The sequence below is a fragment of the Podarcis muralis genome, chromosome 4 (assembly GCF_964188315.1).
Source record: "Podarcis muralis chromosome 4, rPodMur119.hap1.1, whole genome shotgun sequence".
NCBI lineage: Eukaryota > Metazoa > Chordata > Lepidosauria > Squamata > Lacertidae > Podarcis > Podarcis muralis.
In genome coordinates, this window is record NC_135658.1 from 10,629,040 (window position 1) to 10,653,106 (window position 24,067).

Genomic DNA, 24,067 nt, shown 5'->3' on the forward strand with positions numbered 1-24,067 from the left:
GCTTTGCTTCTCCCTCTGTTTCGATTTCAGGCCCAGGATGAGAGAAATTACCACGTCTTTTACTGCATGCTGAAAGGAATGACGCCAGAACAGAAGAAGATGCTTGGACTTAGGAAAGCAGGGGACTACAACTACCTCTCCATGGTGAGGGCAAAGCCATTTTTACAAAATTAAGGGGGATGAGTTTTCACTGGTATCTGAGGCCCAGTTTAGACTGAGGTGGTAAGCCTCTGTCCGTAGACTGTGCCATTTGCGTGTCGAGGTCCCCAGGGCCACCCCAATAACTCACACATCACACCAATATTTTTGTTTAAGGTTTTTGGCATAATTTTGGCCACAACTTTATTAAAATACAAACATGTGAGTGGTTGCTTAGGCATTGGTTGCAACTAGCTGCCCCCACAGTGGGGGACAGTCTGACATTCCACACGCCTGCGAAAGTCAGAAAAGGAGAATACACTTGGGGGTAGCGACGGAGCAGGGAACCTGCCCTCAGCCCTCCCCAAATGCAACCAGGGGCTCTTGCATGGCCCAAGCCCCCGTGACAGGGTGGACAAAAGCAATATGTCTGCTTTATATACATTATTTACATAATGGGCCCCATGTGATTGGCTAATTCCGGGATTCACCTGTAGGCCAATCAGGTTGCGGATTCACTTGCACCTGGAGTTGCATTGGGTGGCACCTGCAGACCAATCAGACTGCTGCATTCTGAATCCTGTTGTTCTAGGACTGAAGCCTTATTCCCCTATACATCCCGCTGTTTTTAACATATGGGGACTGACGTCCACTTCTCATAAAATTCCACATACTTTTTCAAACATTCTGCCTGTTCCTCTGTTCATATCTTTCCATCACTTGTCAACTTAATCAATCTTCCTACAAATGCCTCATCCTCATCATCCTCTTCTCGTTCCTCCCTTTCTCCATCTTCGCCCAGGTCTTAACAATGCATTGTCCACGGGATTGGGGCTGGGCCATCTGCTCCTTGTGGCGGGGGTGGTGCCAGGGCTGTTGCCGGGGCATAAGGCGGTGGGGCATCAAAACTTTATCTTCTTCCATCTCTGAATCCTGGAGGACTGGGGGGTTGTCCTCCTGTTTTCCTGACTGAGCAAATACGGCTGCCTGAGACTTTTTGGCAGCATGACTTCAGCCAGGAGGGGGGGGGGGGTTCTTTTCCACATTGGTCTTCCATGTGGAAATGTAGGGGATTTGATCAGGGTGGACATTCAAAATGTTCTGATATAATGGATTAATGAGTTGCAAATCAAGGGTCCCGGTGGACGGCCAATTTGTTATTTTGGGGTGGGCCAATCTAATTCACAATGTCCTCATCTTCCCCTCTCATCAGCTTGAATCCCCAAAAGCATTTCAAAGGGGTACTTTTACTTTGGCCAGAACCCATTTCTTCCAGATCCTTCGCTACTATTCACAGTAAAAATTCTCTCACACTTCACACACAACAGACCTACAATTGCTCGGCCAAGGGGACACTAAGCCCTGGCCCACACTTGACAACAATTCAGTTACTGGAATATCTGACATGCAACATAACAACATACAACATACAAATCACATCAATATAATTTCAACATGTAACACACTAAACACACCAAAATAACTTCAGCATGCAATACACAAAACACACCAAAATAACTTCAGCATGCAATACTCAAAACACACCAAAAAAATCACAATATATATATATCCCTCCCTCTTCTGTTCCAAATTTTTGCTGGTGGCACTCTCCTGCACAACCAGTCCCCTTTTTACCAAACCTTACTGGTGGCATAACACTGCCACGCCCTTTTTTCCCTTCCTGGCTGCACTCTACTGCATGACCAGGTGAGGCTGATCAGGCCTCGCCTTTTTTTTTTTCCCCTTGGGCCCACGCCCACGCCCTTTCCCTTGGGCTTACCGTTTTCCGCTGCGGACCTGTCCCCTCGGCGCCGTCCTCTTTGTTTTTCTCCCTCAACAAGATGTCTCCACTGCAGGACAGTGTGGCCGGCTTCCCCCACGAAACAGGTGGGGTGCGCGCTGAAGCCTGCAAACGCTGCTGAGCTGTTCACCTTGGTTGAGCCTGGCCCTCTGGTCCGTATTGGGGAGGGGGCTTATCCCGGACGAGCCCCCAAAGAAATGAAGCCTTATTTACCTAGGGATCCATCAGCCACGCCATCCCCGGACCTTGGAGGGAACAAAAGTACCAGGAAAGCAAAATCTTCTTTGGAGAAAAAGAGTTTATTGAAATCTGTCCACAGAAACATTCTGTACACAGAGACAACCAGTTGGATAGCTCCTGAAAATACACTGGCTGTAAAGAAATACGCATCTACAGACTTCTTATACTCTTCTGAACACTCTTCCCCCTCCCATACCTTCTCAAATTATTCCCTTACATAGCACATCTATATTGCTTGCTAAACACATTTTATTGCTTGCTAAACATTCCCGTCTTTCTGCTAGCTAAGCATTTCCTCCCCTTTCCTTCGTACACGTGTCTTCATCTTTGCATTAGTAAGCATAAGGCAAGAAAAGGGGCCTCTTTAAGCAGCTGGGTAGGAAATGAACTTTTGACCTGCCCGCCAAATTTAGTAGGTCTGGTTAGTTACTGCTAACAGCAGCGGTTTCTTGCTAGCTGACTAGGCAGGAAACGACCTCCTGACCTGTCTGATTAGAAATAGCAAGCAACTGCTGTCTTTGCTAACTGTCTGGCCGAAATTTGCAGAAGTAAGATTAGCTCAGAGATTTACTTAGGAATTTACTGCAGATAGTATTCACAAAGTACAGAGCTTAGAAAATATTGAGAGAAACCTTTCCCATCTCCCTTTAATTGAGAGAAACCTTTCCCATCTCCCTTTAGGACCAATCAGACTGCTGCAATTTGGATTCTATTGTTCTAGGACCAATCAGGCTGCTGCAATTTGGATCCTATTGTTCTAGGACCAATCAGACTGCTGCATTCTGAATACTATTGTTCTAGGACAAATCAAACTGCTGCATTCTGAGTCCTATTGTTCTAGGACCAATCAGACTGCTGCATTTTGGATCCTATTCAACTCAGTACATAACAGGCCTTCAAGATGTGATGCACTTATTTTTGTCCTTGCAAAATAATAATAATGAGCCGATTAAGCCCTGGGCTACAGATGTCTAAAATTGTGCGCCATCAGGCACAAGTACTTCTGTTCCTTATTGATGGCTCATTGAACCATCTCATCCTCATTAGGGTAACTGCATTACCTGCGACGGCCGAGACGACAGCAAAGAGTACTCAAACATCCGAGCGGCAATGAAAGTCCTCATGTTCACCGACACGGAGAACTGGGAGATCTCCAAGCTACTGGCCGCCATCTTGCATATGGGGAACTTGCGGTATGAAGGTAGTATCCCCGGCAAAGAGCTGGTTAACGGCGGCAAATGGGATTTCCCCAGAGAGAGAGTTAAATTTAATATTGTTGCAGCTGGCCGGTTGCCAAACTTTTGTCAGACTAGTTGTGTGACAGCGGATCTTCTCTCACATGCTAGGGCATGAATGCCATTTCCCCTACCTATGCTCTCCATGTATATTCACAAATGAACTGAATATTGCACAAAACCTCGATGATATCTGCTCTAAAGGAACCTTAAATCCAAGTAGCACCACCCTTGGAGCTTCTCACTGCTTGGAGACCACATGGCAATATTTGTGCGATACATCGTGGAGGCTGGTGTGTGTGTAATCATGATCGCCTAGACCAGGCACCCCCAAACTCGGCCCTCCAGATGTTTTGGGACTACAACTCCCATCATCCCTGACTGCTGGTCCTGTTAGCTAGGGATGATGGGAGTTGTAGTCCCAAAACATCTGGAGGGCCAAGTTTGGGGGTGCCTGGCCTAGACAGTACTCACTGCGAATTCTGTATGCAGAAGGTGTGGGGAATGCCTAATGAGGCAAAGTGAGCCTTGGTGATTGGTGGGGTGGCTTAGCTTTAGGAACCAAGTGTGCTGTTTTGAGGTCTTTTGTAACCTTTGGCTTAGTTCTCAGTGAGGTGATAAGTCCATGCAGGGGTGAGAGGAAGGCTCCCACACTGTGGGAATGTTGTGGATAGCAGGAGAGGATATATTGATTCAATATTATCCTTCCTCACTCATGCTGGCGAGCAAGTAACAGAGCACATTCCCTTGCAAATTGCTGGAATCAAGTTGATGGATTCATTAGAACATGGGTAGGCAAATGAAGGCCCGGGGGCCACATCCGGCCCAATCGCCTTTTAAATCCGGCTGCGGACGGTCCAGAAATTGGCGTGCTTTTACATGAGTAGAATGTGTCCTTTTATTTAAAATGCATCTCTGGGTTATTTGTGGGACATAGGAATCCATTCATTATTATTTTTTTCAAAATATAGTCCGGCCCCCCCACAAAGTCTGAGGGACAGTGGACCGGCCCCCTGCCAAAAAAGTTTGCTGACCCCTGCATTAGAATCATATAAGCTGAGCAATCATATAAGTTGAGCTTGCAGATTTCCTCCTTAGTTCCCTCTTACAAACAATAATGACACAACAGTCTTGTTTAAAAGCAATGATAAAGCTTACTTACATTCAGTTCACAGTATTGAACAGGCTTTATCTTGTAGTTACAGGTACATTTGTAGAGAAAAGAAGTCTGAGTTAGGCCTCAGATTTTCTACCTTGCGGCTTCAATCCTCTGTAACGATGAGCCATGTACTGCTGGCTAAGAGCCGGCAGAGAGCAAAATAGCAAAAAAGGCAAAAAGAGGAAGATGGCTGCGTGACTGGCAGGGGTCTGCTAGAGTCCCGCCCATCTACCTGGTCACATGCAGGGGGAGGATGCTCCAGAGCAGGTATGGCAGGTATGGCAGGAAGTCTGGAGCAACATTCCACTGCGTGTCCACTCTAGGAAACAGAAAATGTTGAATTTGACTGCTTCAGTGAACAATACGTCCCACATACACAAAAAATACAGCTACAAAGGGCTGTATCCAATGTCTTCTCCCCCACTAATGTGAGAGCCAGTGTGGTGTAGTGGTTAAGAGCGGTAGTCACGTAATCTGGGGAACCGGGTTCGCGTCTCCGCTCCTCCACATGCAGCTGCTGGGTGACCTTGGGCCAGTCACACTTCTTTGAAGTCTCTCAGCCCCACTCACCTCACAGAGTGTTTGTTGTGGGGGAGGAAGGGAAAGGAGATTGTTAGCCGCTTTGAGACTCCTGAAGGGGAGTGAAAGGCGGGATATCAAATCCAAACTCCTCTTCTTCTTCTTCTAATGAATAGCAGGGTTTAAGGACTGGTAAACAAAGGAATCCAACCGTTGTGCCAGCAGATTCTTTTTGTGAAACAGCTGGTCCTTGCCGTGCAACTCGATGCACAATAATCTTTGGCAAGGCACTCGCCTTTTCCCTTTCGCCACGTTCTGCCAGTGAAACGAGTGTGCTTCTCGTTGACTTTAAATGAGCGCTGCGTTAGACGCAACCCGTAAAAAGGTGCGCTCCGGTATCCACCGTTTTTGCAACCATCTTATCTCGGTTTAACCCCCACGCAGCTCGGACCTACGACAACTTGGATGCCTGCGAGGTGGTACACTCTGCATCGCTGATCACCGCGGCTTCGTTACTAGAGGTGAGCTGGACATCTCCCTGTTGGGTTATGCAGGCAGGCAACTGCCAACTGCTGGGGGGGAAAACCCTGGATGCATGCGCCATTTTGTGTTCCTGTCTCCTTTCCTTCTCTTTTGAACATGGCAGCCATGTTGTGTTATGCCCCGGCCACACAGCAACCAGTTTAGATTGTGCAATGGCCCTAAGAGGTCTGGAGAGATCAAATCGGATATGGAAATATGGAAATACTGTGAGAGGCAGGACTGATATGGATACACTTCAAGGTTCAGACTGTGGGAAGCCGTAAAATCAAAATTACAATTTGGAAGACAATTTGATCTTTTTTTATTTTAGTTTTTTAGAATCATAGAATCATAGAATCATAGAGTTGGAATAGACCACAAGGGCCATCGAGTCCAACCCCCTGCCAAGCAGGAAACACCATCAGAGCACTCCTGACATATGGTTGTCAAGCCTCTGCTTAAAGACCTCCAAAGAAGGAGACTCCACCACACTCCTTGGCAGCAAATTCCACTGTCAAACAGCTCTTACTGTCAGGAAGTTCTTCCTAATGTTTAGGTGGAATCTTCTTTCTTGTAGTTTGGATCCATTGCTCCGTGTCTTTTTAGTTTCATTGGATTATGATCTGATATGTTAATTGGTTGTTTTTTATTGGAAAATTAATAAAGGCTCTAACAAAACAAAACAAAAAAGGTTGTGCAATGGCCCCACAATAGCCATGTTGTGTTATGCAACACCACCGTTATGAGGCATTTTGTGTCATGCCATGCCTCCCTTCTGATTGGTGCCCTCGACACATTTTGCAAAATTCCAGACAGGTACCACTGGCCCCAGAAAACCCCAGATGTAGATGCTGTACTTCTGCAGATCTTATGATTCCCCCAGAGCTTGCTGACGAGTCCCTCGTGTTTCTCAGTTGTTCCCTTTTAGCTACAGAGCAGCCTGTCCTCGCCACCTCAGTTTGTTGTTGAAGTTGGGGGTGAGGTGATAGCTGCTCAGATCAGAGCTGCAGAGGGCAGTGAATGGCTTTTATTTCCAATGCATGCAGGTCGACCCTCAGGACCTAATGAACTGTCTCACCAGCCGGACTATCATCACAAGAGGGGAGACCGTCTCCACCCCTCTCAGCATGGAGCAGGCGCTGGATGTCAGGGATGCTTTCGTAAAGGTAAAGTCACTCCCATCTCTCTCTTATTTATTTTCTAAAATTTTCACACTGTTGGGATACTGCCAGGGAGACATCATCCATCCAAGTCGCCTCCGGACGATCCATCGATCTCCCGTAGATACAGTATCAGCAATTAGCGACACGAGCCCCAGAAATAGCTTCCCACATTCCAGAGCTCTTGCATGCTCTATCAGCAGATAATGCACAGCGAAAGATGAACGCAGGAGAGCATTATTTACAATTTTATTCAGCGTTGGTCAGAACAAAGAAAACATGACTGCCTGCTTTGGTGTCTCAGGCACAGAGAGAAAACGAAAGCATAGACACAACAGAAACATCCTGTGAACAGGAAATACGCAGACTCTGTGACTCACAAAGCCTGCTCCCTTTTAAGGTTGAACGGAAATATCCTAACACACACCGCTTGATTCGGGGGCGGGGGGGACGCACACACATCAAAGTGGTTTACAAAACACTCAGGTTTGTGGGTTTCCCAGGAGCAGGTTGAAATTATGCAGGGACATTAAAGAATTCAAGGATAACAAACCTAAATGAATTCTATCATCAGCTTCTGTATACATGGAATCCAAGGGACGCGGGTGGCACTGTGGTCTAAACCACTGAGCCTCTTGGGCTTGCTGATCAGAAGGTCGGTAGTTCGAATCCCCGCAACGGAGTGAGCTCCCGTTGCTCTTTCCCAGCTCCTGCCAACCTAGCAGTTCAAAAGCACACCAGTGCAAGTAGATAAATAGGTACCGCTGCAGCGGGAAGGTAAACAGCATTTCTGGGCACTCTGGTTTCCGCCATGGTGTCCTGTTGCTCCAGAAGCAGTTTTGTCATGCTGGCAACAAGACCTGGAAAGCTGTCTGTGGACAAACGCTGGCTCCCTCGGCCTGAAAGTGAGATGAGCGCCGCAACCCCATAGTCACCTTTGACTGGACTTAACCGTCCAGGGGTCCTTTACCTTTTGCATTTTACATGAAATCTAAGGGACGTGAGGCCATAAACTTGTCAACAAAATTCATTGCATAAAAATGGGAGCTGACAAGAAGAAACAATATAAAAGTCATTAAAACTGAACGCCAGGTGTAAAAATTCTACTATGCAGTTGCAGAAGTAGATAGAGCCATAAAATGGAAATATTTACACCATTTATTTATTTATTTCGACAATTTGTGCACCGCTTTGTCCCAGTTGCCTCTAACGTATCCCAAAATAATATTTCCTCAGCATGTGAAGTACCATCTGTCCCGGATTTACGTATAAGCTAAACAAGCTAAAGCTTAGGTCCCCACTCTCTTGGGGGCCCCTAAAAAATTAAAGGATGTAGATTTCCAAAACATAAGATAATAAAAAAATAAAACCTATATACAGTTTTGTTGTTGTTTAGTCGTTTAGTCGTGTCCGACTCTTCGTGACCCCATGGACCAGAGCACGCCAGGCACCTCTGTCCTCCACTACCTCCCACAGTTTGGTCAAACTCATGCTGGTAGCTTCGAGAACACTGTCCAACCATCTCGTCCTCCTCTGTTGTCCCCTTCTCCTTCTGCCCTTCATCTTTCCCAACATCAGGGTCTTTTCCAGGGAGTCTTCTCTTCTCATGAGGTGGCCAAAGTATTGGAGCCTCAGCTTCAGGATCTGTCCTTCCAGTGAGCACTCAGGGCTGATTTCCTTAAGAATGGATGCGTTTGATCTTCTTGCAGTCCATGGGACTCTCAAGAGTCTTCTCCAGCACCATAATTCAAAAGCATCAATTCTTCGGCGATCAGCCTTCTTGATGGTCCAGCTCTCACTTCCATACATCACTACTGGGAAAACCATGGCTTTAACTATACGGACCTTTGTTGGCAAGGTGATGTCTCTACTTCTCAAGATGCTGTCTAGGCCTGTCATTGCCCTTCTCCCAAGAAGCAGGCGTCTTTTAATTTCGTGGCTGCTGTCACCATCTGCGGTGATCATGGAGCCCAAGAAAGTAAAATCTCTCACTGCCTCCATTTCTTCCCCTTCTATTTGCCAGGAGGTGATGGGACCAGTGGCCATGATCTTCGTTTTTTTGATGTTGAGCTTCAGACCATATTTTGCGCTCTCCTCTTTCATCCTCATTAAAAGGTTCTTTAATTCCTCCTCACTTTCTGCCATCAAGGTTGTGTCATCTGCATATCTGAGGTTGTTGATATTTCTTCCGGCAATCTTAATTCCAGTTTGGGATTCATCCAGCCCAGCCTTTCGCATGATGTATTCTGCATACAAATTAAATAAGCAGGGAGACAAAATGCAGCCTTGTCGTACTCCTTTCCCAATTTTGAACCAATCAGTTGTTCCATATCCAGTTCTAACTGTAGCTTCTTGTCCCACATAGAGATTTCTCAGGAGACAGATGAGATGATCAGGCACTCCCATTTCTTTAAGAACTTGCCATAGTTTGCTGTGGTCGACACAGTCAAAGGCTTTTGCATAGTCAATGAAGCAGAAGTAGATGTCTTTCTGGAACTCTCTAGCTTTCTCCATAATCCAGCGCATGTTTGCAATTTGGTCTCTGGTTCCTCTGCCTCTTCTAAATCCAGCTTGCACTTCTGGGAGTTCTCGATCCACATACTGCTTGAGCCTTCCTTGTAGAATTTTAAGCATAACCTTGCTAGCGTGTGAAATGAGTGCAATTGTGCGGTAGTTGGAGCATTCTTTGGCACTGCTTTTCTTTGGGATTGGGATGTAGACTGATCTTCTCCAATCTTCTGGCCACTGCTGAGTTTTCCAAATTTGCTGGCATATTGAGTGTAGCACCTTAACAGCATCATCTTTTAAAATTTTAAATAGTTCAGCTGGAATACCATCACTTCCACTGGCCTTGTTATTTGCAGTGCTTTCTAAGGCCCATTTGACTTCACTTTCCAGGATGTCTGGCTCAAGGTCAGCAACCACACTACCTGGGGTGTACGAGACATCCATATCCTTCTGGTATAATTCCTCTGTGTATTCTTGCCACCTCTTCTTGATGTCTTCTGCTTCTGTTAGGTCCTTACCACTTTTGTCCTTTATTATGGTAATCTTTGTACGAAATGTTCCTTTCATATCTCCAATTTTCTTGAACAGATCTCTGGTTCTTCCCATTCTGTTGTTTTCCTCTATTTGTTTGCATTGCTCGTTTAAGAAGGCCTTCTTGTCTCTCCTTGCTATTCTTTGGAAATCTGCATTCAATTTCCTGTATCTTTCACTATCTCCCTCACATTTTGCTTGCCTTCTCTCCTCCGCTATTTGTAAGGCCTCGTTGGACAGCCACTTTGCTTTCTTGCATTTCCTTTTCATTGGGATGGTTTTCGTTGCTGCCTCCTGTACAATGTTACGAGCCTCCATCCATAGTTCTTCAGGCACTCTGTCCACCAAATCTAAATCCTTAAACCTGTTCCTCACTTCCACTGTGTATTCATAAGGGATTTGACTTAGATTGTATCTTACTGGCCCAGTGGTTTTTCCTACTTTCTTCAGTTTAAGCTTGAATTTTGCTATAAGAAGCTGATGATCTGAGCCACAATCAGCTCCAGGTCTTGTTTTTGCTGACTGTATAGAGCTTCTCCATCTTTGGCTGCAGAGAATATAATCAATCTGATTTCGATGCTGCCCATCTGGTGATGTCCATGTGTAGAGTCGTCTCTTGTGTTGTTGGAAAAGAGTGTTTGTGATGACCAGCTTGTTCTCTTGGCAGAACTCTATTAGCCTTTGCCCTGCTTCGTTTTGAACTCCAAGGCCAAACTTGCCAGTTGTTCCTTTTATCTCTTGACTCCCTACTTTAGCATTCCAATCCCCTATAACGAGAAGAACATCCTTCTTTGGTGTCACTTCTATAAGGTCTTGTAAGTCTTCATAGAATTGGTCAATTTCAGTTTCTTCGGCGCCAGTAGTTGGTGCATAAACTTGGATTACTGTGATGTTAAAAGGTCTGCCTTGGATTCGTATCGAGATCATTCTATCATTTTTGAGATTGCATCCCAGTACAGTTTTTGCCACTCTTTTGTTGACTATGAGGGCCACTCCATTTCTTTTACGGGTTTCTTGCCCACAGTAGTAGATGTGATGGTCATCCGAACTGAATTCGCCCATTCCCGTCCATTTTAGTTCACTGATGCCCAGGATGTCAATATTTATTCTTGCCATCTCATTTTTGACCACCTCCAACTTACCCAGGTTCATGGTTCTTACATTCCAGGTTCCTATGCAATATTTTCCTTTACAGCATTGGACTTTCCTTTCGCTTCCAGGCATATCCGCAACTGAGCGTCCTTTCGGCTTTGGCCCAGCCGCTTCATCAGCTCTGGATCTACTTGTACTTGCCCTCCGCTCTTCCCCAGTAGCATGTTGGACGCCTTCCGACCTGAGGGGCTCATCTTCCAGCGTCATAACTTTTATATGCCTGTTGTCTTTGTCCATGGAGTTTTCTTGGCAGGATACTGGAGTGGCTTGCCGGTTCCTCCTCCAGGTGGATCACGTTTGGTCAAAACTCTCCACTATGACTTGTTCATCTTGTGTGCCCTGCTCGGCGTAGTTCATAGCTTCTCTGAGTTCTTCAAGCCCCTTCGCCACGGCAAGGCAGTGATCCATGAAGGGGCTATATACAGTTAGAGCTTAATAATTATTTCACTATTAATATACTTCTTCTTAATTGTATTTAAGCTCAACAATTACTTTGATAAAATACATATTTTGTTATGTGCAAATGGCTTTAGATACCTCTTAGGTCCATAAATTACCATCTAGCATATATTCAACACAAAAAACAGCGACCATTTGTTGTTGACAAAGGACAGCTGGACATATAAAGGGCCCCATTACCTTCAGTAGCTTAGGGCCTCATCAAACCTAAATCTGGCCCTGAGTACCATGCAATAATCTGAATGGAAAGAAAACCTTTACACAGCACATAAAGTATTCTTACAGTTCTTCAGTCATTCTTTAGATAGCTGAAATCTCAGTATAAGATGCTCTTAATGTTCTTCAGTCAGATATTCTGGATAACTGAAATGCCAAATGTGTTCTGGCTTAATTAGCTCTCAGTGGCCTGTTTTGTTATGCAGCACCAGCCAAATTGTATGCATGAGCTCAGCCAAACTAGATCCAAACATCACCCTTGCTTGAGTCAAGGCCAAAGGCCTTTGGCACAGGTTTGCAAATTGAAAAATAAAAAAATGCACATTGTAAAATTCTAGAATCCAATTGTTACGAGTAGTTCCTGTCCCTGGGCCAGCAAGAGGCATGTTGAAGAGCCAAAGCTTTTGAGGCAAGCTATAAAATGAACGGCATTTACTTCCCTTCCCTTTCTCCAACCTTTCCAGGGAATCTACGGAAGGCTTTTCGTATGGATTGTGGAGAAGATCAACGCTGCCATTTACAGACCTCCTTCCCACGAACACAAAAGTGTGAGGAGATCCATTGGACTCCTTGATATCTTTGGGTTTGAGAACTTCACTGTGAACAGGTACAGGAGCTAGAAATGTTCAGGAAAAACCTGCTATCCTAAAGCTGCCCAGGAGCAGTGGAGCAGTATAGATTTGGAACAGCGGTTTGCAGAGGGGCATAGTTCTGAAGGCAAAAGTTGGGAAGAACTGGGAGGTAAACAGCAAAGTGAAGAAGAACTGAAAGAGTGAGAGCTAACAGACACTCTCTCTCGCTGGAAAGTGTCCAGCGTATCAGTCCAAGGACACGTCGAGCAGATAAGTTGGCTACACAAAAAGCACAGTGGTTGCGAGATCAGGTTGCAAAGCGCGGAAGTGACTGGGGGGAAGTAGGTGGAAACCTTAATTGGAAGCACCTCCATTCCAAGAATGGCTGCTTTGTTCTTTTGCTGTGATCATTAAAGACTCTTTATATGGTAAGCGACTCTTTTCGCTTTGTCCTGCTTATCTATGGCCAAAAGGGATGAGGAAGTCCAGTCCCCGAAGCCTGACACTCTCCTTTGTTCGGATTTGAAGAGATGGGGGAGGGGGGTGTCCAATCCTGGCACCTAATTAAAGTGATCATGTTTAAAGAGGGAAGTTCAATGTAGGATTCATACTCTGTCTAATGGTAGGGCTGGCCCTATACCGGAGTGCATAAGAAGTGTCAACACTGAAAAGGCCCTACTTCTGGTAGACCTGGTGAGGGCACCCAGAAGAGGACTTCACATGTTTGAATTAAGTACATGGGTATATCTGCGAGAAGAAGGTCCTTCAAATCATGCGGGTGGCGCTGTGGGTTAAACCACAGAGCCTAGGACTTGCCGATCAGAAGGTCGGCGGTTCGAATCCCCGCGACGGGGTGAGCTCCTGTTGCTCGGTCCCAGCTCCTGCCAACCTAGCAGTTCAAAAGCACGTCAAAGTGCAAGTAGATAAATAGGTACCGCTCTGGCGGGAATGTAAACGGTGTTTCCGTGTGTTGCTCTGGTTCGCCAGAAGCGGCTTAGTCTTGCTGGCCACATGACCCAGAAGCTGTACGCCGGCTCCCTCAGCCAATAAAGCGAGATGAGCACCGCAACACCAGAGTCGGTCACAACTGGACCTGATGGTCAGGGGTCCCTTTACCTATATATACAGTGGTACCTCGGGTTACATACGCTTCAGGTTACAGACTCCGCTAACCCAGAAATAGTGCTTCAGGTTAAGAACTTTGCTTCAGGATGAGAACGGAAATCATGCTTCGGCGGTGCGGCAACAGCAGGAGGCCCCATTAGCTAAAGTGGTGCTTCAGGGTAAGAACAGTTTCAGGTTAAGAACGGACCTCCAGAACGAATTAAGTACTTAACCCGAGGTACCACTGTGTGTGTGTGTATATATATATATATATATATATATATATATATATATATATATTCTTGCATCTGTTACCAAATTATTCCTGGTTTTTTTAAAATAAATAAATAAATTCTGTTTCTCTATTTCCCTCACTGATGATGCTTGTTATCCCCCCCCCCCCCCCAGTTTTGAGCAGCTCTGTATCAACTTTGCAAACGAGAACCTCCAGCAATTCTTCGTCCGCCACGTCTTCAAGCTAGAGCAGGAGGAATACAACCTGGAGAACATTAACTGGCAGCACATCGAGTTCACCGACAACCAGGATGCCCTCGACATGATCGCCATCAAACCAATGAACATCATCTCGCTCATTGACGAGGAGAGCAAATTCCCCAAGGTCAGGATTAAGAACTTGTGTCCTGGATCGAGGGAAGACCTCCTTCTTCCCGACAGACCCTCTCACCAGTGCTGAAATCAGCAGTTGCTGCACTCAGAAGCCTGCAAGAAGGATCTGACTGCAATAACTCCTTCTGTTGATTTCAGCACTCGAGAGGCTCTGTAAGGAAGGAGGTCTTTCAGATATTTGAGGCCAGAATCATCTGGGACCTTAAACACCAATGTGAGCACCTTGAATTGGGTCTGGAAACGAAATGGCAACCAGTGCAGTTGTTTTATGAGATCTAAACGGAACCCTTTCCACAGTCGCCAATGTCTCCTCCTCTCTAGGGAAGCAGGTGGCGCTGTGGTCTAAACCACTGAGCCTTTTGGGCTTGCCGATTGGAAGGTCGGCGGTTCAAATCCCCACAACGGGGTGAGCTCCCGTTGCTCTGTCCCAGCTCCTGCCAACCTAGCAGTTCGAAAGCACACCAGTGCAAGTAGATAAATAGGTACCGCTCCGGCAGAAAGGTAAATGGCGTTTAGTCCTGCTGGCCACATGACCCGGAAAGCTGTCTGTGGACAAATGATGGCTCCCTCAGCCTGAAAGCAAGATGAGCGCTGCAACCCTAGAGTCGCCTTTGACTGGACTTAACCTTCCAGGAGTCCTTTACCTTTACCTCCTCTCCAGGGTTCCCTCCTCCCACAAGCAATTAGAGGCTGTGGCTGTTTGACCGCCTTTGCTCCTTTCACTTCATACCTCTCCTGGTCCTAGAAGACCAGAGGGAAGGGTAGTTTGTTGTAACAAGAGGGAGAGACACCTGTGACTCTTCACCAACCAGACCCATCTCTGCTTCTTGACCTCCCTCCACTTCTGCCTCTGCTTCTGGACTGCTCTCTGCCACGGGCTCTACCTGCTCACTAAGCCCTGTTGTCCATTCAACTTCCAACACCTCCTCCCAGTCTTCTCCCTATAACCACTCATCATTGTCCCGCCACCACTCCCCATGGCTCTGAGCCTTCTTCCCCTGGGGGTTCCCCAGCTGATTCTTCCCACCCTCTGCGTCCAACCAGTCCATGCCACAAGCTCACACAAAAAATTGCGTATGCAGACACTGATCATTTCCCCCTTGAAAGAAAGTCATCCAGGTAGTATACGATGCAAGGAGGGTTCGGTGGAGAAAAAGGTTGGCAGATCAAACAGATCATTTTTGGACCACTGCAGCAAACCTTTTAAAGTTGGGTATTGTGTTCTAATTGATATAGGGAACAGACACGACCATGCTGCACAAGCTGAACTCCCAGCATAAGCTCAACACCAACTACATCCCTCCCAAAAACAACTACGACACCCAGTTTGGCATCAACCACTTCGCTGGAGTCGTGTACTATGAGACGAAAGGTAGGTCAAAGTCATAGAATCGTAGAGTCTTAGTGTTGGAAGGGGCCCAAGGGTCATCTAGTCCAACCCCGATGCAATACAGGAATCTCAACTAAAGTATCCATGACAGATGGCCATCCAACCTCTGCTTAAAAACCTCCAAGGGTCCACAACCTTCTGAGGGAGACTTTTCCACTGTCAAACAGCTCTTACTGCCAAAAAGCTTTTCTACATGTCTAGTCGGAATCTCCTGCAACTTGAAGCCATGGATTCGAGTCCTACCTTCCAGAGCAGGAGTCAGCAGCTGCCTGTGTGCAGTATCTGAATGACCTGTTTGTGATACTGAGTTCCCATCAGGAAGCAGTCAAAAACTTGCCCTGTGCCCATCATGAGATGAAAATGGGCTTCAGACTTGAATATATTGTAATACGCTCCCCCAATCTCTGGATTCAGCTTCCTTGGAATGAAAGTCAGTGGAGAGTGTGGTGTTTTTAGGATATGTGGTTTTATTTACACCTATATGCAACCTGAGCACAAGATGGAGGGCTTGTGGCATTAACGGCTAAACAGATCTTGCTTTTCAATTAGTCACAGCCTGGAATCCAAAACAGATCAAGCAGGTGTTGGTGGCAAAGGGGAAAAAATACACATATAAAAGGTGAATTCCCTGGTTGCCAAGATCCAAGTTTGGGGCAAGTGCTTTTTGGTGAGAGAATGCCAGCAGATATTTAAAAATCACAAAATATGCAGCAAAGTAAAGCATGGAAATATAGGCTGTTAGACCTTTAAAATATGCCCTTGTGAGTTCCTTCCAAAGTTTCCCTCTTCCCCCAGCATAGAAAAAGATCACATATTTGGTAAGTTAAAAATGGTTTACTTACAAAGGCTCCAAAAGTCAGATTCATGTGCTTTTATATACACCAGTCGGAAACTGTTGCACCGACAGTAAAACTTGGCTTAGTTACAGTGTTGAAAGTTCCTAAATTATAGGAAGAGGGGCTTGTTAGAGCCATGCGGTCTGAGCTTGGAGCAAGCACCACATCTGGCCCACGGGCCGTAGTTTGCTGACCCCTGTTCTGCGGCATGATTATGCTAATCATGGCGCTTAACTAGTCAGCCACAACCATTGCCAGGACATAGGAGCTGGTTTGGCACTCTTGCTCCTCATACTTTCTGCCCTGCACAGAGACATGATCCCAAGAACTGCAAGGGACTCAGAGCATCATGCTGACTGACCGACCCATCCACCCCCTCCAAAAAAACCTTACAGCAGTGTAAATAATTCTGGGCTCATGCTGTTGTCTTCTCCACTACAGGATTTCTGGAGAAAAACAGGGACACACTTCATGGAGACATCATCCAGCTGGTCCACTCCTCAAGGAATAAGTTCATCAAACAGATCTTCCAGGCTGATGTAGCCATGGTAATAAATCTCTATTGCGGAGTTGTAGGGTGGGTTGTTGGGTGCGGAATATGAACATGGGCAGAATAACTCTGAATGCCAAGTTGCTGGGAACTGCAATTGGGCAGAAGTGCTGCTGCATTTGGGGGTCTTGCTTTTGCGCTTCCCATTGGGTCATCCGGCTGAGAACAGAATGCTGGATTGGGTGGTCCTTTGGGCTACTTGTATATTTGTACATTTGTAGCCTTATAGGCTTTACCGACTGGTGGGGCCTGCGTTGCTCCCGGGAGGGAGGGAGGAAGTCAAATGACACCGAGGTTGATTCAGAGAAAGAGTTTATTCTGCTCTCCGGATAGCAGAATGCACTTGCGTGGTCAGTTCACAGCAAGTCCAAAGAACTGAGCAATTTCATGCAGTATATATATCCTCCAGGCACCCTCTCCCCCCTTCCCCAGGAATTCAAGCACGTCAGCTTATACACGTAAGTTGACATCCATGACCATAAACAGTTATTCCTGTTCCGGCACTCTTGACCATAAAAGGGTTTTCCTCTTCCTGTACTCTTGACCATAAAAGGTTGTTCCTGTTCCTATACTCTTATCGTGGGGCAGGAGGTCACCAACTCCTGGCGCCATTCCCGGGCCTCTTGTCAGACTTGACAAGGTCTGTGCGTCTTTGTGGTCTTTGTGGTCAGGTTGTAAGATAAGACCCAGATGTGTCATCCCTGCTCTACTGGAACTGGCAAGGCCACTCATTGCCGTCACAGACTGATAAGGGAGAGAGCTTTGAGCACTTGTTTATACAGCTGGGTTTTGGCTCAAGAGCTCAAGTTACAGCATTTTAGAAATGCTCCCTTGGAGGAGGAAAAATGGGGATTTTGGGTCAGTTTCAAACTGACTGCACAGAAACCCATTCCTTCCCCCTTCACATTCTTGATATCCAATTCTTTGCACAAACTAAAGGGCCCACTTAAAAGTATCTGTGAGCAATTTGACATCCATTTAAAAGCATACCAGCCTCTTGGAGTATAAAAGGAAAAATAAAGGGTTAACCGAGACAGAGAGGATATCCTTCTTTTTGGAATGCCGCTAAATATTCTCTAATTCAGGATTTCCCAAACTTCAGTCTCCAGCTGTTTTTGGACTCCCATCATCCCTAGCTAGCAGGACCAGTGGTCAGGGATGATGGGAACTGCGACCCAAAAACCAAAAACAGACCCAAGTTTGGGAAACCGTGCTCCAGTTAATAAAGCTACTAAAAGAAGCCATTTTATCACTGCAGACCCTGTTTTCTTTCAGGAATACACTGAATTTTTTCATAATGGCTGGGGGGAGATGATCATTCTCCAGCATTTATTGCGAAAGCTCGCAGAATCCTTTCAGCCAGCCCTTTCCCATGTCTTTGTACCGCTGCATGCAACTGATGTTGAAGATAATACCAGTTTTCCTTTGGCCGGTGCTGCTAGTTCTGAAACGGGAGCTGCAATATTTATTTTATTCCTTGCATTTATTTCCCACCTTTTTCTCCATTGCATTGTTCTCCCTGCTCCTCATTTAATCCCCACAACAATCCTGTGAGGTAGGTTAGGCTGAGAGAGGCAGTGACTGGCCCAGGGTCGCCCAGTGAGCTTCTTGGCTGAGCTGGCATTTGAACCCTGGCAGGTGGCGCTGTGGGTTAAACCACAGAGCCTAGGATTTGCTGATCAGAAGGTTGGTGGTTCAAATCCCCGCGATGGGGTGAGCTCCCATTGCTCGCTCCCTGCTCCTGCCAACCTAACAGTTCGAAAGCACGTCAAAGTGCAAGTAGATAAATAGGTACCGCTCCAGCGGGAAGGTAAACAGCGTTTCCATGCGCTGCTCTGGTTCGCCAGAAGCGGCTTAGTCCTGCTGGCCACATGTCCCAGAAGCTGTACGCTGGCTCCCTCGGCCAGTAAAGCAAGATGAGTGCCACAACCCCAGAGTCGGCCACGACTGGACCTAATGGTCAGGGGTCCCTTTACCTTTTACTCCCAGCCCTCAATCTGACACTCTAACCACTACACCACAACTGACCTCAATCAATCAATCAATCAATCAATCAATCAATGTTAGATTAGTCACTTCAAAAAACATTTTTGATTGCCTGATGATATGTCTTTGATTAATCAAGCTGCAAATTTTAAATGCCTCATTTGAGCACCATCTATAAACAAACATTCTTCTTCCTGCAATTCTATACCTTTTTCTCGCATGCAAATTTATACCTATTAATCATCTAAATCTCCCAACCAGCTAAGATTTCTTTAGTCAGGTGACAGCCATACTTGAAACCACGAAAGGCACACTCTTGTGATGTAAATTTTATGTTCCTGGTTTAGTGATGTGTGCATGGTTGGGAATGTGCAATGTGTTTGGGGGTTTTTTTAAAGGCAATTTTCTACCTTTTGCTCTGGGATGCCTGCCCTCTGACAGCTCCCCCTGTTGCATATGCCTGGCATATGGGTGGCCACGGGACCTGAAGGCGTTTAAGTCTCTGTGTGCATGCGGATGGCCAGAATCAGGCATGCTGGCATGACATGAGCGCATCCGTCATCTCCCAAACCATCGTGCATCCATGCTAAAAGATTCCTAGGCAAAGGGCACACTTGCAATTAGAGACCAGCAGAACTGTTGCTTTAGGATGGTTTCACTTGATCCTTTTCCTAAGCTGGGATAGCCTCTGTAGAGGGAGGAGATGCAGTCTGGTTAGGCAACCCATGTGTCTGTTCATTCCCCCTGGATCAAGGGGACGCAGGTGGCGCTGTGGTCTAAACCACTGAGCCTCTTGGGCTTGCCGATCAGAAGGTCAGCAGTTCGAATCTGTGCGATGGGGCGAGCTCCCGTTGCTCTGTCCCAGCTCCTGCCAACCTAGCAGTTCGAAAGCACACCAGTGCGAGTAGATAAATAGGTATCACTGCAGCGGGAAGGTTGACGGCGTTTTTGTGTGCTCCATCACGGTGTTCCGTTGTGCCAGAAGCAGTTTAGTCCTGCTGGCCACATGACCAGGAAAGCTGTCTGTGGACAAACGCCGCCTCCCTCGGCCTGAAAGTGAGATGAGCGCCACAATCCCATAGTCACCTTTGACTGGACTTAACCGTCCAGGGGTCCGGTTTTTAGCCATTCGTTTCCAGAGGTTGCTGCTCAAGACACCAGCTGATGAAACACTGCAATTAAATAACTACAAGCAGCAACCACTTTTTGAGCAAAACGAAGTCCAAGCTACGAAGATGCTGCTGCAGTTCTGTATCTTTTCTCTCGTGCTCCATCTGCAGCTCTCAGTTCCATCAGGTGGGGCAAGATGAAGGGGGGGGGGGAGAAATAGCGCCCGAAGTAAACCCACAGATCAGACTCTCTATGCTAGTCTACCACTACAAATCTATGGGAGAAGCACTTGCGGTCCTTCCTCCGCTTTCCCCCAATATGGTTAGCCCTTGGAACACCTGCCCGCGTCTCCGCCTCCTCTCTCTAAACTGCTTTCTCTATGGTTGCCCTCGCTCTCCTCTCAAGGCTCCTCAGCAATTCATAGGGCGCGCCAGGCTGCCCATCTCATCCGGGTCCTTCAGCAGTACAGCCGCAGTACGGCCTAGCGGGAGCGGCAGCAGGCAGAGGGGAGGCCCCAGGCAGAGACGCTCAGTTCGGCGGCCGCAAGGAGGATGGCGGCAGAATGGCCTGAGGCTCCCGCCAGTCCCGGTGGGGAGGGGCTCCTGGGGGCCAAGGCTGGTGAGAGGAGGTCGGAGGGGGGCGGGCAGGGCAGCCAAGCAACACAGTTGGAGCCTCCCTCCTCCCTGGCCGGCTGGCAGGGAGGGACAGGAGCTGCTTCCTTTGAAACCTGGGAAATTTAAGGGACATCATCAATAAGGGACAGCAGCGGGACACGGCGCTGGGATATGGGAGTTTCCCGCCAAATAAGGGACGGTTGACAGCTATGATGGGTGGCCCTGCTCAGTTGATGACACTGTCCACATTTGTTTTTTTAAAAAATCAGCTGCTGAGCAGGAGCCTTAAGATGTGACTCTTAAAACACCTCTTAAGCACAGTGAGGTCAGGAGGCCCAGCTTAAGCGCATGGCTCAGGAAAGGAGCATGGACGAAGAATCGGAAAGGTGAGGCTCACCGCAGCCTTTTTGCATGGTGGGGATGATGCAGAAGAGTAAGGCATATAAGGAGATAGAGCGCTAGCTCAGTGTTAAGAGGTATGGGGTCGGCTCTTTGCCGGCGCATCAAATCCCTCGACTGAACAGCTTAAAGGCAAAGGTCATGTTCGGGTGCCATAGAGAGAACAGCTTCAGCAGGAATAAAAGAGACAGCGTCTCTGGATTTTGTGCCGGACGGAGCGTTAAAAAGTCAGATTGAAAGGAAGCAATGAGAATTAGGGATGCGATGCATGCCCACTTTTGTTTCCCAAAGTCAAAATTGCCTGTTCGTAGCAACTCTAGTAGTTATTTGCTTTACAGTGTTTGTAGCATTTTATGCGCATTGTTATTCTGTGATCCTTACGAGCAGTATTATCAGTCAGTATTATCCCCTTATTGAGGATGGAGGCCCAGCCTTCTCCGATATTCTCCTTTTTCCAGGGAGCAGGCTGGACTCGGGTCCTCCCGGGTCATCTCCAGTTTTGCCGGAGATGTTTTGCAAAACCATCTTCAGTGGTTTTGCTGAATCCAAAAACCGTTGATTTCCCCTTTGTGTTTGATCTTTCACACATCATAACAGTGTGGAAAACTCATGGAATATAGCTTGTGAATAGCACTCATTCCGGTGTTATTTGATTCTGGAAGATCTCCATGTGAAGCCCCTTTAACCCGGCAAATCGCAGGAGTAAAGCAACATAATTTGGGGCAGAATACCAGCAAGCAGGGCTCTCTTTCTTCAGCCGGTGCTCACCATAACTCGGCACGTCTCAGGTGGGCGCAATTGCCATTCTGAGAGAAAAAGGGGGAAGTTCATGGTGAGCTCTGGCACCTCTTTTTCCAGAGAAATAGCTCTGGCAAGGAACATTTGAAAACAGAAATGCTAGCACTATTATCAGGAAAACGAATGCAATATTCCCTCCTTGGTCCCTGGCAGGGAAGGGCCTTCTTGGTAGCAGCACCCAGGAATTGGAAGCCTCCGCGCTTTCCAGACCTGTCTGTCCACCCACTTTAGGGGCATTCCAGTGTCTGGTAAAAGCCATCTACTTCCATCAAGCCAACGGCTTTTATTTTCTCCTCATCTGCTGTTTAACTGGTGTTTTCTTTCCTTGCCGGCCTGTGTGTGAGTCTTTGTGCATTGCTCAGATTTTGTTATTTCAAGATGCATGCTTTGCAGTCTGTGTTCATTTGGGCACTTTCTGTTTTATTTGATGATATGCTCCGCTTTGGGCAGAAAAGCAGCAATAAATGTCAGGAAAGGGGGGGGGATCAAGAATATGCGGCGCAAGGGTGCAAAGATCCGCCTGGCACCCCCCCCTCCAGATTGCCCAGTCCCAGGTGCGCAGGAGGGCGCAGCCAGCCGGCCGCCTCAGCGTCTTGCTGGCTCGGTTGCCGCCCGCAGCAGAAGGGACCCCCACGGTGCTCCGACTGACAGACGGGCTCTTCCCCGGACTCAACTCTCGGGCCCTAGACTTTCGGCCTGGTGCCCCTGAGAGCCCAGTGTCTGGGCACCCCGCACCCCTAGCGCCTATGGGTAAGACGGCTCTGTTGATGTGCACACTTGAGGCGTTTTGACCCCTGCGGGGCAGGAAAGGATGTGGAGTTCAGCACAGGCTTAAAATGTGATTATTCAGGCCTGGGCACAACTGAGCTCTGGGAATTCCAGTCATTCCTACTCCTAAGCCACCCAGTGCCCATCAGAGGATGAGCTAGTTGTGTGCATTGGAAGTAAACAAACAAGAGCCAAAAAAACACACAGAACACCCATTTTACTTTTCAATCATGAGTCTGTGCCAAGGCTGTTGCTAAGCTGGTTGTTTCTTGGCTATGCAATTCCCAGAAATGTTTCCCTCCCCTTCCCCACTATAACTGTCTACCCAGCTAGTAAATACCACTGCATATATTCTATTCCAAGTTGCACCTTTTTTATAGCTAGTGCAGCCAGATCGACTGAAGAGTTTTAAAGCAGCGGTTCCAAAACTTTTCAGGCTATAAACTCATTTATTTTTCTTCAGAATAGCGGTTTGCACAATCAGCTAAGGATGATAATAACACAGCAAAATCCAAAACAGTAGTAGTAGTAATAGTAGTAGTAGTAGTAGTAATAATAATAATAATAATAATAATAATAATAATAATAATAAATTTATTAATTATACGCTGCCCACCTTGGTGGGCCTCCCCAGCTACTCTGGGTGGCCCCCAACAAAATATCAGAACACAGTAATGCATCAAACATTAAAAGCTTCTCTAAACAGGGCTGCCTTCAGATGTCTTCTAAAAGTCTGGTAGTTGTTGTTCTCTTTGACATCTGGTGGGAGGGCGTTCCACAGGGCGGGTGCCACTACCAAGAAGGCCCTCTGCCTGGTTCCCTGTAACTTGGTTTCTCACAATGAGGGAACAGCCAGAATGCCCTTGGCGCTGGACCTCAGTGTCCGGGCAGAACGATGGGGGTGGAGACATTCCGTCAGGTATACTGGACTGAGGCCATTTAGGGCTTTAAAAGTCAGCACCAACACTTTGAATTCTGCTCGGAAATATACTGGGAGCCAATGTGGGTCTTTCAAGACCAGTGTTATGTGGTCTTGGCGGCCGCTCCCAATCACCAGTCTAGGTGCCGTATTCTGGATTAGTTGTAGTTTCCAGGTCACCTTCAAAGGTAGCCCCACGTAGAGCACATTGCAGTAGTCCAAGTGGGAGATAATCACAGCATGCACTACTCTGGCGAGTAGCTACTCTGGCGAGTAACGATTTGTTGCACATCTATTTGAAAATTAAAGCTATGTAGTTTAACTAATCCAACAAAACGGATGAACTTGGTCCAGCAATGCCAGCTTTTCAAAATCATTGACACCTTCAGCTCCTCCCCTGCTGCACTCTTGGTAAACCGCCCCCCCCCCCAAAGGGTGGAACAACTGGTTTAAAGCATAAAAGAGGCTTCAATTGTATCTAATTGGCAGGTGTGGGAAGGAAATTGTAACCCTTGTGTGAGAATTATTGTTGTTTAGTCGTTTAGTCGTGTCCGACTCTTTGTGACTCCATGGACCAGAACACGCCAGGCACTCCTGTCTTCCACTGCCTCCCGCAGTTTGGTCAAACTCATGCTGGTAGCTTCGAGAACACTGTCCAACCATCTCGTCCTCTGTCATCCCCTTCTCCTTGTGCCCTCCATCTTTCCCAGCATCAGGGTCTTTTCCAGGGAGTCTTCTCTTCTCATGAGGTGGC

General features: G+C 47.0%; 1 protein-coding gene across 5 annotated transcripts in view; it reads left to right on the top strand.

The window, feature by feature from the left end:
- Positions 1–24,067, top strand: part of MYO7A (myosin VIIA) — a 171,620-nt gene that overhangs the window by 74,494 nt on the left and 73,059 nt on the right. For all 5 annotated transcript variants that reach the window (XM_077926921.1, XM_077926923.1, XM_077926920.1 and 2 more), the window contains 8 exons: positions 31–144; positions 3,227–3,380; positions 5,537–5,613; positions 6,661–6,780; positions 12,105–12,247; positions 13,725–13,935; positions 15,180–15,315; positions 16,611–16,717. In XM_077926921.1, the coding sequence (XP_077783047.1) occupies positions 31–144; positions 3,227–3,380; positions 5,537–5,613; positions 6,661–6,780; positions 12,105–12,247; positions 13,725–13,935; positions 15,180–15,315; positions 16,611–16,717 (1,062 nt within the window). The remainder of the gene's footprint in view (positions 1–30; positions 145–3,226; positions 3,381–5,536; positions 5,614–6,660; positions 6,781–12,104; positions 12,248–13,724; positions 13,936–15,179; positions 15,316–16,610; positions 16,718–24,067) is intronic.